The 15850-nt window shown below is 44.7% G+C and overlaps 1 protein-coding gene across 3 annotated transcripts in view; it reads right to left on the reverse strand.

The window, feature by feature from the left end:
- The window catches only part of FHOD3 (formin homology 2 domain containing 3), a 428111-nt gene that overhangs the window by 12079 nt on the left and 400182 nt on the right, over positions 1-15850 (reverse strand). For 2 of the 3 annotated variants that reach the window (XM_069468095.1, XM_069468094.1), the window contains 4 exons: positions 15671-15832; positions 13001-13191; positions 10453-10645; positions 4437-4611 (listed from right to left, as the gene is read on the reverse strand). In XM_069468095.1, coding sequence (XP_069324196.1) covers positions 4437-4611; positions 10453-10645; positions 13001-13191; positions 15671-15832 — 721 coding nt within the window. Of the gene's footprint in view, positions 1-4436; positions 4612-6141; positions 6166-10452; positions 10646-13000; positions 13192-15670; positions 15833-15850 lie in introns of all 3 variants that reach the window. The other variant, XM_069468093.1, reaches the window with a different exon arrangement.

A 15850-nucleotide genomic window follows, 5' to 3' on the forward strand; every position in this document is an offset into this window, starting at 1 on the left:
TAATTTCCTGCTAGTAAAATTCACACAACTGAATAATACATAAATAATTCACACTTTGCCAAAGGAGTGCTGGGACTCCAGGTGCTCCATCACCCACGTATGTGAGAGACCTGTGGCTATAGGACAATGACGTTTGCAAATGACATGTTTTTGTTGTTGTTGTTATTGATATAGTTTTGAAAATCTGTTTTGCTTAGTTTTTTTTGTTTCTTTTTAATGGGACATACCTACAGCACTGGCACATGCAAGAATAGTAAATTGTACTTTCTCTGCTTGTGCCCAAGGGAACTTGATCTACTTGCTCTCATCAGAAGACCAGTTTTTCAGCATTATAATAGACCCTTACCAAGCAGGCTCTTCTCAGAAAGGAATTTTCAAAATCGCTGCTGAATCTTTCTGCATCCCCAGGATGGTCTAGGTGTTCCAATGGGAGGTAAAAGGCCACACGACACCACAGCTTTCAGACCGGGACCCTGCAGTGCCCTGAACAATGGCCCTCCTCAGAGCACAGCAGTCAATAGTGCAATTCAATTGCGTTATACCCAGCAATTTCCCATTTTCCCTTTTACCTACTGATTTATAATGCTGTGTCTGAGATCTTGAAATGTCCAACTAATCTTCCGAAAACATACAAAGCTTGATCAATTGCATTTGCTCCTAATACATTTTCAGTGCAGTGGGCCAGAAAGGCAGGCATCATCTAATCATCCCTCCGAGAATTACCTACACTTTCCCATCTCACACATTCCTAGGGATCTGCTGTCCACGTAATGTGGCAAGAGATGCTTAAAAGGAACATCTTGCCACAGGTTCAAGACTGTCAAACTCAGTTTGGGGATGACTTCATTCCCTCACGACCTCACTCCTCCTTCTACTTTTTATCTCCTCTTCTCTTTGTTACTGTCCTCATTGCCATTTATTTCCATTTCCTGGTCACATATATGCTCCTCTTTCTGGAACCCCTGTATCCACACACAGCCATCAGGAGAATGCTGCACACACATTTGACATAACCAAGGGACCATGTGACTCATCCAAGTGTCCCAAGTGTTTTGAGATGTGGTGGAGGGAAAAAGCATTCTAAGACCATAATTGCACAAAATCACTTTTACTTCAGTTCTTAAAATATGGAAATTGTAGTTTGAAAAAACAACACTCTAATTTATTTTTTTTTCTCTTCTCTTCCTTAACATAAGGAAATAATCTACAAGGAAAATACTTACATCAACATAGATAGTCTACTATTTTAATGTAAAAAAAATTGCCTTCATTTCTGAAAGATAATTTCCCTAGGGATAGACTTCTAGGTTAGAAGCGTTTTCCTTTGGCAGTTTAAAGATGCAATTCCTTTTTTTTTTTTGGTTTCCATACTTCCTGTTGAAAAGTGAGTCATCATTCTTACTGTTTTTCCTTAGAAGGTAATGTATCTTTTCTGTCTTAAAGATTTTATCTTTATCTTTGGTTTGCCTATGGTATGTTCTCTACTTATTGTGCTTGGATTTGCTAAGTTTCTTAAATATGTGGGTTGATACCTATCATCAGTTTTGGGAAATTCTCAGTCATTATATCTTCAAATATTACTTATTATCCCTCTTTTTTTGGCACTCCAATTACATATCTTAGATTATTTGACTGTGTCCAATGTATCTCTCACATTTTGTTCTCTCACCATGCTTCCGTTTGTACATTTTCTATTAACCTCAATCACTTATCCTCTCTTTTGCTGGGATCAATGGCTATTAAATCTATCCAATGAGTTCCTTATTTCAAATATTTTATTTTGTCATTTCAGAATGGCTATTTGATTCATTTTATAGATTCTGATTCTCTATTGAAATTATGCACCTTTTTATCCATTTGTCTATGTTTTCCTTTAGTTGTTATTTTTAACATTTGTAATGATCATTTCAAGTCCTTGACTGTACATTTCACCATCTAGATCACTTATGAGTCTGCTGCTCTTTATCTACTTTTCCTCTGAATCATCAGTCATATTTTCACGTTCTTCCCTCGGCTCGTAATTTTAACCACGCACTGGACTTTGTGTGTAAAAGAAAGTAAAGACTGAAGTCGCTGTCATTCTGCTCCAGAGAGTCTCCCTTTCCTCTGTGCATGGCTGTGGCGAGGGACTCAGCCGGGGTGAGGCCAGATGGCAGTTTCAGTTAAGGATCAGCCCACCTCTCTTTCTAAATGTCCCGAGGTTCACATCTGAGAGTATTTGTCCAAGGTGCTTACGCTAGGTTATCTTTGTTCCTCAACACTTCAAGACTGTAGGTTTCCTTCAGCCCTTCTGGACCAGCAGCACCATCTGACCGCACTCCCTTACCCCCAGCCCCCGCTGCACGTAGCAAAAGTCTCATGGAGAAAATCATCTGCATCTGGGACTGCTCTTGACCCCAGTTGTCTTATCTCACATGGCTACTGCAAGTTCTGCTGGCTTCTCTTCACCACCAGAGTCACCCCAGCGGGCAAGCCCAGTCCTCAGCCTGTGCCCACGTGGCAAGTAGACAGGCTCAGCTCCCCTAGAACTCTAGCCTGTGTAATCCTCTCTCCTTTCACAGTGCTCTAGAGTCTTTAAAAAGGCGGCTTTATCATTTCTTTCCTTTATTCCGAGTTGTAGCAGGAGTGGTGGCCTGCCACTTCCTACCACATGCCACGTGAGAGCGAAGTCTCCCTTCAGATGGGTGTGAACCTACGGAGAAATCGAACACCTCCCTCTTTAATCCTGTTCATCAGCCAGTGAAAATGACCCCGTACTGTACAAACCCAGTGACATTCTTTTCTCTTTGTCCTTTCTGGTCAAGAACAAATGTCTATTTTCTTTTAAAATTGGCACAACCTGTTTAAGCTCTGTTACTAGAACTTCTCCCAGGACCATCGGGCCAGAGTCTTGAGCCCCTGTACCTCGGTGGATGCAGATGACTGTCCTATGGACCAAAGAGCCACAAACTGCCATGCGAGGAGGGTCTCAGCTGTGTTCCAGAACCCTAATTAGGGTTTCTGTGGGATTCCCAAGTGGAGTGGCACTTCGGTGTTTTTTATAGAATTACTGACTGGTTTTCTTACTTTATGTGAGCGCAGCATTACTAATTCTAGTTCTCTTCTCTTCTTAGTGTTGGACTTTGCTGTTTACCCTTAAATAGGGCTTTTACTTTGATATGCAGCTGAGAACATGCTAGTCATATGCTTCTGTCTGCATGTTCACTAGAGCCTTGGAAGATGCCTGGTGGGTGCTGCATTCATTCGTTTTCATTCATTCCTGAGTTTCTGCGATGTGTAAGGTAAGCCACAAACCAGCTTATCTGACATGTTCTGTTTTACTTATTGTCCCAGCATAATTTCAACCAACACCTCCTTTCACACTCCAAGGCATCCCAGTTTGGACAAAATTACATGTTTCTTCTAGCTGCATGCATAGTGTGTGCTAAGCAAACACCAAGAGGAGAAAGCCAATTTCCAGTAGCTGATTCTCTTTAAAGTTTATCGTCTTTAAAGGGTCTAACCTGGGGTCTCCCAGGTGTACTGAAGAGAAGGAGCATCTGGCAGCCAGAGAGCGCTTGGAGGAGGTGGTTTCTGGAGGTGAGTGGGGACTGGATGGGCAAAGAGAGCAGCATGAGCAACAGGGGGCTGAGGGACACACAGAGTGCTCCAGAAGGGTGGTAGCAACAATGTGGGGACACGACAAAGCCAAGTTTGGGAGACAGGATAGAACCAGATGACAGGGACCTCAAACAACAGCATGAATAGTGCGGGCTTCATCCTGCCAGCAGTGAGGAAACTCAGGAGGCATCACATGGAATTATCACCCCAGACCAGGGAAACACAGGCAAACGTTCTCCAATGTAAAATGCCTCCTAATCTCTCCCAAACTATAAAACAAATCTGGAAACTCTCATCTGTGTTTACGATTTTGAAGTTTTAGTGTTACCTCTGCCTGTAAGGATTTTAAAAGGCACAAAGGGATAGTGCTTTAATCCAGGGGTTGGGGCTGGTGAGCTTGGTATAGTAAATGTTTTAGGCTCTGCGGGACCTACCTCCCATCACATCGGCTCAACTCTGCTGCTGTGCAAAGCAGCCATGGCCGATGCACAAGTGAACATGCCTGGCTGTGTCTCAGTAGAACTCTATTTACAAAAATAGGTGGCTGTCTGCATGTGGCTTGCAGGCTGCAGTCTCCCGACCCCTGCTTTAACCCAGGAGGATCCGACCACAGTAAGAATTCCTTCTGAGCAAAGTAAGGTATGCTTTTGGGACGCAGCTACTGAAGGTGGGTCACGGAGGCTTTAGCCAAGGAAGGTGTGTGCTTAGGTTGACAGTGAAAGTCCTGCCGATGCTTGTAGCAGCCGTACCCTGTACCCTCCCTCGGGGACTGGACTTCCCTGCGGTGGCCAGGCTGAGAAGGGAAGACGAGATGAGGCCGCGCGGCCAGGAGTTACCTCGGCTTGCTCTGCTGCGAGTGCGGATGCCCAGCACGGGGGTGGCGTCCTCCACGGCAGGCGAAGAGGTTTTCAGCACAGCCTTCATGTTCTCGTGCTCGGCCGCGTCCTCGGCATAGCTCAGACCCTGCGGCTGGCTCGGTGGCGCCGGAGAGCTGCCAGAGAACTTGCCCGACTGCAAAACCAAAGGGGAGTTAGGATATGAGGGAGACTCCCCGCGAAGCTTACACAACTTTCACTTAAGGAAAACCTCCCTCTGTCTTTTTTGTCTGTGTTCTGCAGATGCATGAGTTACGGCAGTTATTGAGCTTGTGGATTAATGATAAAACATCTGTGTCACAGCAAGATTTGTCATCAGAATGAAAAGCCACTGGCCCCAGAAGGAACACCACCCAGCCATCGTTGTAGCAGGTCTCTCGGATTCCCTTAGTGGGTACCTGCCAGGGGCAACTGATATTGACTCTGGGAAGAACCAAAAAAAATCAAGTTTGTCTTTAACACCAAAGCCCTGATATGAGAATTAAAATATGCCTTGTTAACCATATATATGAAGCTTTATTTTTTTTTACTTAGTGCCAGAAAGCAGTTATGTTTTTCTTAAATATCACTTATGATGGGAGAATTACAAAAGTGGGATTCGATCACAGAATCATACCATATTAAGAGTTGAGAAGGATTCTTCTAGATCTAGTCCCACCTCACTTTAAAGAAAAAGAAACTGAGGCCCTCCAAGAATAAGCGGCTTGCCACAGGCTGCAAGAGGGTTAGTGTCAGGGCCCAGAACAGAACAGAACACAAAAATTCATGCTGAAACTGAACTCGTCAACACTCACTACTTTTAGTTATGTCAAAAATGTAGTTTTAATAAGCATTACAAACACATGATGATTTTCTCTAATTCTAACTGAACAAAAAGTCAAGGCATGTATGTTTTAGAAGAGATATGCTAGAACACTGTATGTAGACCATGCCAAACGTCTGGATGAAGAACAAAGTCAGAGCAACATTTGCAAACAACAGGTCCATGGATTCCTGGCTTCTTTTCATCCAGTGTCTCAGCAACAGGGTTGGGGACTTGCACCGTCTACACTGCTCCCTCCTCATGTTCCAGGGCCAATCAGCCCCAGCTTGGTTTCTGGCTCTTGCTCCCTCACCCACGGGCAGGGAGGAGCCCCTGCCATCCCACCACTGCACCCACACCGACCCATGGGTACCATGGACGCCAATCAAGGAAATGGGCACACTGCAGAGGCTGCCCACGGGCTGGTGGCAGAGGCTCTGGCCTGGCTCCTGGCTACTGCCCCACTTCCTCTTTTGTTTGAGGCCTCTTAATATGGTTATTCTAGAATCCAGTTCTCACCCTTGAGTTGCCAAAAGGACAGAGGAACGAAAGGAAAATCCCTTGTCCACTTTTCCAGTAGCAGCAGGGAGAGACCCACTGAGCCTGCGGCTCGCGACAGGGCTACTGGCCAGCCTGGGCCCAGGGACAGCTTGGAAAGTGCAGGTGACCCTTCAGTCCCTGGCACATTTGGCATGACGGGAGCTGGTCAGGTGGTTAGTGATCACACAAAAACCAACCAGAAGATGTCCATGCATGGTTTAAAGCACTGAATGGTGCTGATGCTTCATGCTGGTTACGTTAGGTTAGACTACAGCGCACATGGGAAGGTCATGTGGCGTTCTTCATGTTTATAAACAGTCATACCTCAACTTCATCCTCGTCATCAGTCTACCCGACAGGACAGGACAGGACAGGATGGAAAAGACAGAAGGGATTCTTAGAAAGCACAGAAGTCAACAAAGATGAGATCATCTCAATGTCACATCAAATTCCAAATAAAGAAGTTGGCCACCATGACTTGGGTACACCCTCTTGAGATGCGAGCTGCCGGGCCCTGCCCTGCTGTCCTTGTCTGGACACTCCATCCGTGAACACCAACGCCAGCCCTGACTGGCGTCAGGAAGGACTTGCAGGGCTCCAGCCAACATCCTGGGGTGGCCCGAGGTCAGCAATCAGCTTACCTGGTTCCCTGACCACTACCGACCTCACTCCCAGCTGTGTGGCCTGCTACTTGGGTGGCCGTGGCCTGCTGAGCCCACCACCAGCTGCCGGCCATGAGAGCCCCAGTGAGTGGACTGGCCTCTGTTCGTGTGGCTCTGCCTGTCAGCTGCCAGCCTCCCTCATCACAAGCGCTGGACCCTTCCCTGCCCAGGCTGCAGGGTCTGGGCTGCCAATAGTACTTCCATGCACAGGCCAGACGGGAAAGTGGGACGACTGCCCAAGCAGGACATTCCATGTCACTCTCTCCTCAGAAACGTGGCATGAATTTCCTTCTAAAATCTCACCTGTCCCTCATGGTGGCCACCTGAACCCTCTGTACTTCTAATTACTTTATCACTAGATCAACTTCTTTAAGTGACTTTACATAAAATACCCCTTCTCTAAAAACAAGCTGAGGGTGAAAAGTCACATCAATCTCTTGATTTTAAATTCAGCACACCTTCCATGTAAGTGTTTCCACTGAGGTTACAGGCCAGGCTGGCAAATCTGACACCAGTTTTTTTTTTTTTAAGAACTGACTACACTTTTGGAAGTTAAAATGACAAAATGCTTCTAGTTCATCACGTTCCACACTGCCTCACCCAAATGGCATTGTGACAAGAGACAACACTCCTGCTCCACTACTATATATATATATATATATACACATATATTTTACTTTACAGCGTATTTGTTTAACCAGGACAACTGGCATTTTTCCCAGCAATTAATACACGTGCAAGGTGTTGCATATATAAAATCTCTAGCCCTCTGGACGTTGCTAAAAGTAACCATCATTCCCTTTGTATAGAAGAGGAAGCTGGGCTTGACAGGGGTTAAGGGTCTCACACAGGTTTACAGCTGTCCTCGGATGTGGGAGCCCTGGGGTTGGTTACCAGGCCAAGCTGTCAAACCCACATCTGGAGGACGACGACAGCAGAGAGGCCACAGCTGCCTTGTGTTGCCTTGTCTATGTCACCATCTGGTCTAGAACCACTTTTGGAACCGAGGGTAAGGAATTAGCTTCTTACTGGCTATTACCTTGCAGGACCCACGACTGTGAGAAAGGAAGCCTTCTGTATACCCAGAAACCGGGAGAGAAGAGGGAAGGGCACTTAGGAGCTGGTCTCGGGCTGACTGCATAAACACAGGGTCTTCAGATTTCACCCCAGACTTCTCATCTCTGTTTAGTTGCGACCACTGGCATCCTCATTCTATTCAGTATCTATATTAAAAGTGACTTAATACAATTCTCTCTAAAATCTCTTCTAGCTTAAATATTCAAGGGCTCTATGATTCTAAATCTAGTGCTTGGTTTTGTTTTCTGCAGCTTAATTTGTGTATGTGTCATTTTCTAACCAGACTGTGTGACATCCTTGGGGTAAAAGCTTGTCTTTCATTATATTGACATCTTCCTTGGTGCCCAGTGCAGTGCTGGGCACACAAAATGCTTAATAATTGAGAGCTGGGAAAACGCGAGGCTGTCCACTTTGCCTTAAGTGACGATATCCTAATCCTCCAGCAGGGGGCAATCCTCCCGCACGAATGATGCCACTTTGGCCACTAAAAACATGGGCTGGGCTGACAGTGAACCCTGAACTGAAGAAGCCTGTACTGTCCAGATTTAAATGAGAATTTCAATATTTTTCCGTCAAACTCTAGAAACTCTCACCTGTTTATAATTGGGAAAACCAAATGTTTCAGAGAAGGACATAATTTAAAAATTAGTGGGATCCATAAAAAAAAAACAAAAAACCAAACCTCAAGAATTCAGCAAGAAATTCTGATGTGTTTTCATAACTATAAGCATATTGGGCTTGTATTTTCACCCTCCAATGTTGTCTCGTTTCCATAAAAATAAGAGATCCCTTTTTGAAAACTTTTAAAATAATACTTTGGAATGAAAAGTGGGCCATAGTTTGCCCACGCGGATTTAATCTACTTCCTGAGCTGCTGTCCCCCTGGAGGCTAAAGATCCTACTGAACCCAGATTTCAAAAGAGGAGACAGAGGACCGTGGACTGATGGCACTGGCATTCAGAGCTGCTAGGGGGCTGTAGAAAGAGCTCTTTCTGCAGAAAAGTCATCTGAGTACTCCCTAACGGTCCAGAGAATGCCAAGGAAACAAGGGGCTTAGGTGGAGGTGGATGTTAAGTGGCTTGATTAGTCCATGGTTCTCAGAATTGCCTTAAAATGACAACCCTATTTCTAAGTGAACGCACCTTGGCTTCCATGTGAAGGTGAGACCCTCAGGAACATGGACTCCAGACAGCAGTAACCACTTGCCCTCTGTTTTGCCTGCAACATGAACCCCCAACTAGGCACAAAAGGCAGGCTTAATTCATTTTCTTTCTCCCCAGAGAAATCTGCCTGACCCGAGTTCAGCTGAGGCTTGCAACCCCTTGGGTGACGGCACCCTCTATGGCTTGATCTTTTCCTCATTCCATCCCTGTGCCAACCGGGAGCCACATACTCCTTAAACACATACACAGATGGGAAAAGTTCATGGGTGCCAAGCCATGAAAAAAAATCACACTGAAGAGTCCTTCAACAGGTTCCAAATATGATCTGTCAGTCTCAAAAAAGATGACTCATTCTCCCTATGCTCAAGTAAGAATAAATAATGAGTAAAGGAGAATTCCCAGAAAATTTCTCCCTGTTGCCTGGAACTGACCTTACAGGCCACTAGTAATGGAAGAGGTGTGTGAGACACCAACTGGGTTTCGTGTTTCATAAAAGCACATCAGGAAGAGGCATCTGCACTGCGTATCTTCGCTGGTCTCTGGCATCGATCTCACACTTCCCTTCACCCTCTACTTACTGGGCATCTCGCCTCTGAATGCCCACTGCACCCACAGCCTGGTGGGCTGGGGGCTGAGGTGGGAGACGGGGGGAAGAGCTCAGGGACAGGAGAGACATGTAAGTGTGCAGGGACATCCCCAGGTGCTGTAGGGAGACTCCTGCTGGATTCACTGTCCCCTGGGATCTCTTTCCACCCTGATATTCTGTGATTCAAGGGACTGCCAAGAACCCATCAGATTATGTCTCTGCAATCACATCAACTTCCCTATTCAGATGCCCCCAAATAGGTGGTCCGTGTGTCAGCTGATTGGTTATATAGCATTGTTTTGATGATTAAAATCCTGAATCACTTCCCATATCGGTACATTTGTCTTCCTATGATAATTAGCATTATCTTTTTTTTAATATATTTTTCTTCTCTTCTTCCGATTTTACCCATATCAGAAGAAATGGAAATCAAGCATTTAATGACGTACAACACACCAAAATGAGTTACATGTTCCTCCTTCAGTCATGTGATTTTACATATCCTAGGCCCTTGTTTGTTATATAGAACAGTGGTCCCCGACTCCTTTGGCACCAGGGACCGGTTTCATGGAAGACAATCTTTCCACAGACCAGGGGGGTGGGGTGGGAGGATGGTTTGGGGATGATTCAAGCACATGACATTTATTGTGCAGTCAAACCTCTCTGCTAATGATAATCTGTATTTGCAGCTGCTCCCCTGAGCTAGCATCACCGTCTCAGCTCCACCCCAGATCATCAGACGTTAGATTCTCACAAGGAGCCACATCCTAGATCCCTCGCGTGCATAGTTCACAGTAGGGTTCGCCCTCCTATGAGAATCTATTGCTGCTGCTGATCTGACAGGAGGTGGAGCTCAGGCGGTGATGTGAGCGATGAGGGGAGGCTGTAAGTACAGATGAAGCTTCGCTTGCTTGCTCACCACTAACCTCCTGCTGTGCAACCTGGTTCCTAACAAGCCACGGACTGGTACTGGTTTTCACAAAAATGAAAAAGAGCAGAGTCAGAAGCACTTTTTAAAGGAGGCATTTCACAGTTATTAAAAAAAAAAAAAAAAAGAAAGGCACAGCTCCCAAACTGTTGGGAGGATTTATGATTGATCTTACTTTGAAGATAAATGACCCAAAGAGACTGATTTTGTGAAACTTACATCAGTGATCATCTTCCCTCTGGTCTTATTTCTCTCTCTGTGGTTGGCCCGTTTCTGTTTCTGCTGCAAAACCCTTTCCCTGGTGGTGCGATACTCTAGTGCAAATTCACTAATGATCCTGCAGAACTTGTTTATGTTCACTTCCCGAATCGCATACGGTGGATGGCCCATGAAGAGCAAAAAGGAGTGGAATCTGCAAGGGAAAAACAGGTATGACAACGACTTCAAGTATTAAGGAACAAAAATTATCTAAAATCTCTCAGTAAGAAACCAACGCACAAAGCAGAAATTACGTTTTCTTTTGATTATCTGTGCTTTTAACATTTTTCTAAAATGGCTGTGTAAAACTTTTGTAAGAAAAATGATAAAGTACTATTTTAAGGAAAATATTCTAAGTTCCTAAATTATACATGAATTGAATAGGAATAAGGAAATGTTGCCTAGAAATTCCTTTAATGATTACTTGGAATAGACATGAACATATTATGAATAACATGTTAATCAATGGTTCCTACACAGATGCTTATAAAGATTTCTGAGTAAATATTTTGAAACATTTTCTTGCAATATTACATAAATCTTAATTAGGAAACACCAAACTGGCAGAACAAAATTTATTTAAGCTATTTAATTTATAAATAAAAATCACTAGATATTATTTAAAATTTTGTAGAAGAAATTAAAAGAGCAAACAAGTACCCAAGTTTTAGTTATCAGGAAATGAGGAAGAAGACAGCAGGAGACAGATGGAAATCTTTATGTGGAACAAACAGTATTATACAAATGATCCACTATTTGTAGGCAAAACTTTTAGTTTTAATCACTCTGATTTGTACAGTTTGGGTGTTTTGTGTTTTTTTTTTTTTTATGAGGGACATTGGCTTGTTCTTTTTGTAAAGACTGAAAAAGTAAAGCATACGGCTTATCTTTAAAGTAAAGGGGGCTGATATGCAAAAGAATGAAACTGGACCCTATCTCTTGCCATACACAAAAATCAGCTCAAGATGAAATAGAGACTTGAATGTAAGACCTGACACCTTAAAAATACTAGAAGAAAACCTAGGGAGAACTCTTCTGGACATTGGTCTAGGCAAAGAATTCACTGCTAAGACCTCAGAATCAAAATAGACAAATGGGACTTAATTAAACTGCAAAGCTTTTGCACAGCGAAAGAAATAATAAACAGAGTGAACAGACAACCTGAATGGGAGAAAATATTTATAAACTGTACATCCAACAGAGGACTAATATCCAGAATTCACAAAGAATTCAAATAACTCAATAACAAAAAACAAATAACCCCATTAAAAAGTGGGCTAAGAACATGAATACACATTTTTGAAAAGAAGACATACAAATGGCCAACGAGCATATGAAAAAATTTTGAACATCACCAATTATCAGAGAAATGCAAATTACAACCACAGTGAGATATCATCTTACACCAATCAGAATGGCTATTACAATATTAAAAAGACAAAAAATAACAGATGTTGACGAGGATGTGGAGAAAAGGGAACTCTTATACACTGTTAATGGGAATGTAAACTAGTGCAGTCTCTATAGAAAACAGTATGGAGATTTCTCAAAGAACTAAAACTAGAACTACCACACGATCTAGCAATGCTAGTAGTGGATCTAGCAATCCACTACTGGGTATACCCAAAGGAAAAGAAACCAATATATAAAAAAGATACCTGCACTTGTGTCCTTATTGCAGCATTACTCACAATAGCAAAGATACAGAATCAACCTACATGTCCCTCAACAGAGGACTAAAGAAAATGTGGTATATAAACACAATCAAACACTATTCAGCCATGAAAAAGAACAAAATCTCGTCTTCTACAGCAACATGGAGGCAATTATCTTAAGAGAAATAACTCAGAAACAGAAAGCCAAGTACCGTATACTCTCACTTATAAGTGGGAGCTAAGTAATTGTGCACGTGAAGCAGAGTGTGGAATGACGGACAATGGAGACTCAGAGGGGGATGGGAGATGGGGGATGGGAGGTTGCTCACTGGGTACAATGTTCATTGCTCCACTGACGGATGCACTGAAGGCCCTGACTTCACCACGATGCAATCTATCAATATAGCCAAATTGCTCTTGTACCCCATGAATAAAAAATTAATAAGTTCTCCAAGGGCTAACTGTGGATCAGGTAAAGGAGGATTTTTCTAAACTGTAGAGCTGCCTTGCAAGGGAGCATGCTCTCTGTAGGTGAAATTGTCCAAGCAGATGCAGAGAGGCAGGGTCTGATTCGTCAGAGATCTTAGAGATGTAATTCCTGACCAAGTAGGATTTTTGGATCAAATTATCTCCGAGATTCCTTCCAACTTCAAGATTTGATGACATTAACTATTATGTGTGTAAGACAAATTAAGTGTCCATGAAACTGTTAAACATCTGTATCATTGGTGCACTTGCTATGCACCAAGAATGTAAAAGAAAATTCCATAAATTTAACCTTCAGATCTTGGTTTGCAGAATATTTTCAACAAGCCATTTTGCTGATGTTTCTATAAGTTCCTCAATCCACTTACCTGTTAATTATTCTTCTGTGGACAATCTTTAAAATTATAATTCGCTCTGCACAGTCTTTTAGGAACTCTGACATCCGTTGTTTTAAAACGGGTTTCATTTCATGTTTTGCAATTGCCTTGAGGTGATCCCAAGAAGCTTTGCATCTTCTCTCCATCTGACATAAATTATCCTGAAGTTGATCAAAGTCAACCTGAAAATCAGAGAGAGAACACTGCAAATGCACTGAAACAGCCGGACACCAGCCTGAACTGGGAGACCAAACTGCCTCTGGGAAGAAACAAACATCAAAACCAAATTCACATCTTCAAATACAAACATATTTACAGCCTAAGAATTATTCACATGTGGATTTGTCATTATCTTGACATCAAATCATTTAGTGATAAAACCGTTCTCCAGATGAACCCAATACATGTGTCACTTTTTTTTTTTTTAGTCATATTTGGAAATAAATCTTAGGAAAGTCTTTGGGAACTATAAATGAAAACAAGATAGCAAGGAACCCTAGTACAAGATGAACTGAGTAGATGTCTCAAAAATTTTCATAGTGCTCTTGTCCTTCAGAGATGATATTTCACTAAGGTTGAGGAATGCACCCTAGTCACACATGGACAGCTCTGCCACACTGGGGGACCAGCTAATGGACAGCCAGCTTCTCTTCATGATGATCCCTTTGACACTTTGTGTCACTGATTATTTTATTCATCTACCCACTCACGCATTCAACCAACACTCATGGGGAAACCAGTAGACACCAGTCCCTAAGCCAGGCACAGAGAACATGAACATAAATGCTGAATGAGACCAAATTCTTACTCTCAAAGAGGCTCACCAGACAGACAGGTGATCACCAAAGCCTGAAGGATGCACCGCAGCCCCCAGGCCTGTGCACGTTTGTGTGTGGGTGTGAGGTCTCGTCAACAGAGGCAAGTCACACGTGCAAGGAACAGATGTGACAGAGCACTCCTTGTGTGCCCAGGGAACTGCAAACAGTCTGGATTGACTGACATGACCCGAGACAAGGCTTTCTAAGGAAAAGCTTTTAGAGAACTTTGAGACTAAAAATGGCATGAATCAGAAAGTTATCTAGTCATGAAAAAATACACAGGAGGGCCACAGTTAATAGAGGAAGATGTGGGATGGGAAAAAACTGAGAGGGAGAGGAGGGGAGGAAGACATAGACAAACACGTGGGTGAGCTGGAGGTGGGGATGGGGAAGGAGCGTGAGCAGTGGGGAAAGTGTGAGGGCTGGACAGGCAGAAGCCAGAGAGCAGGAGACACTTGGAGAGGAGCTGCCCCGGCTTCAATGCCAGTGACCGTGGTCCTGTGAGCAGGGCCTGGAGGGTGCGCTGAGCAGGGACTTGCTGGAGTAACCTCAGCCACCCAACCATCCCTATGGAGGACAACGGAGGGGATCAAGTCCACAAAAGTGGGGTCTGTGAGAAGATCTGCGTCACCAGCGGAGGCAGACACGCCGAGCACAGAGGGTATCTGGAAGACACAATGTGTCCTGGATGTTCTGGTGCTATAGAGCCAAGAAGGCAAGTTTAGGCAGAAGGCTGGGACTCGGGTAAGCAGGGGGTTCATCGCCCTTTGAGGAAACAATTTGCCTGAAACCAAAGGAATTCTGGGTCTGGATAGAAAAGGCTTCACTTACTTATGACACAATGGAGCTGAGAAAAAAAATCTGTCAGGCCAGCTCGGGGGCCCCGGCTCGGTGCATGTGGCACCAGCCTGGTGGTGGCTCCTACGGCAGGTGGCCCAGGCTCCTGGCTACCCCGGCCCCACAAGCCAAGGCTGCAGGAGAAGGCAGAGAGAGGTACAGCCCCTTGAGGGAGGCCAGAGCAGCCCCCTTCCTGGCTTCCCACCTCTGCCCACCACTCTCCTCCCATACTGGATCCCAACGCTCCCCAGCTGGGCGTGTGTTTCCAGGAGGTTCCTCCACACTGGCCTGGCTCCCATGCCCTATTCAAGGGCACCCCTCCTCACCCCCGTGAGTCTCCTGCGCTCCAAGACCTTCTCGTCTCCCAGTTCTGGTATGTTTGGGAGTTGTTCCGCCTCAGTGATCGTCCTGCCTTGGAGGCAGATGGGTGTCCACAGACTGCGGCTGTCTCTTTTCTAATAAACCATGAGCTCGTGAAGATGTTAACTCTGCGCTCACTTTAAGAGCCTGCAGTCGAGGGGCCGAGGCTGCATACCGTTTACAGCCCTATAAAAATGCTCCCTCTGGGGAACATCACACAGGCGGCCGATCTGTGGGCGCAGGGGCCAGGTGAGTCCTGCTTCCCAGCTCCACGCCTCACTGCGAGGTCCTGTGGCCATCTCGGGGGGAGCCTCACTGCATCTTTCTGACACGTTTGTCCGCCTTAGACAAGCTGTGCGGTTTTAACGTTCTCAAAAATCCAGCCTCGGGAACAACACTGCTCAACAGTGGACTCGGGAGTCGGGAATGGGGTGGCAGGCTTGCCTTCCATACCTTGGCAGCAAAGAGTCCAGCCGAGAACCAGAGACAGGAAAAAGATCTTAAAAGTTCATTAGAAATGGCATGAAACAAATCACATTCACAAACTCTAGAGCATGGGGTGCAGGCATGTGTTCCCCAGGGATGACTGATAAAGAGCCAACATCGGAGGCCGAGGGAGGCCAGTCCTTGACGTCCACGGACGTACCTTGGCTGACCTGGTGATGGCCCCGATCTCCGAGTACAGATCGGAGCTGTCTGGGAAGTTTTCCACCACCATGGTGCACACGTGGTGGAGAAGCGACTGCTTGTGCACTGTGTCTTTGACTTCTGGAACCTTCTCGAGGTAGCTTAACTCAAACGCTTTGGCCTGCTTGGCAAACATCAA

The sequence above is a fragment of the Eulemur rufifrons genome, chromosome 5, assembly GCF_041146395.1.
Source record: "Eulemur rufifrons isolate Redbay chromosome 5, OSU_ERuf_1, whole genome shotgun sequence".
Classification (NCBI taxonomy): Eukaryota; Metazoa; Chordata; class Mammalia; order Primates; family Lemuridae; genus Eulemur; species Eulemur rufifrons.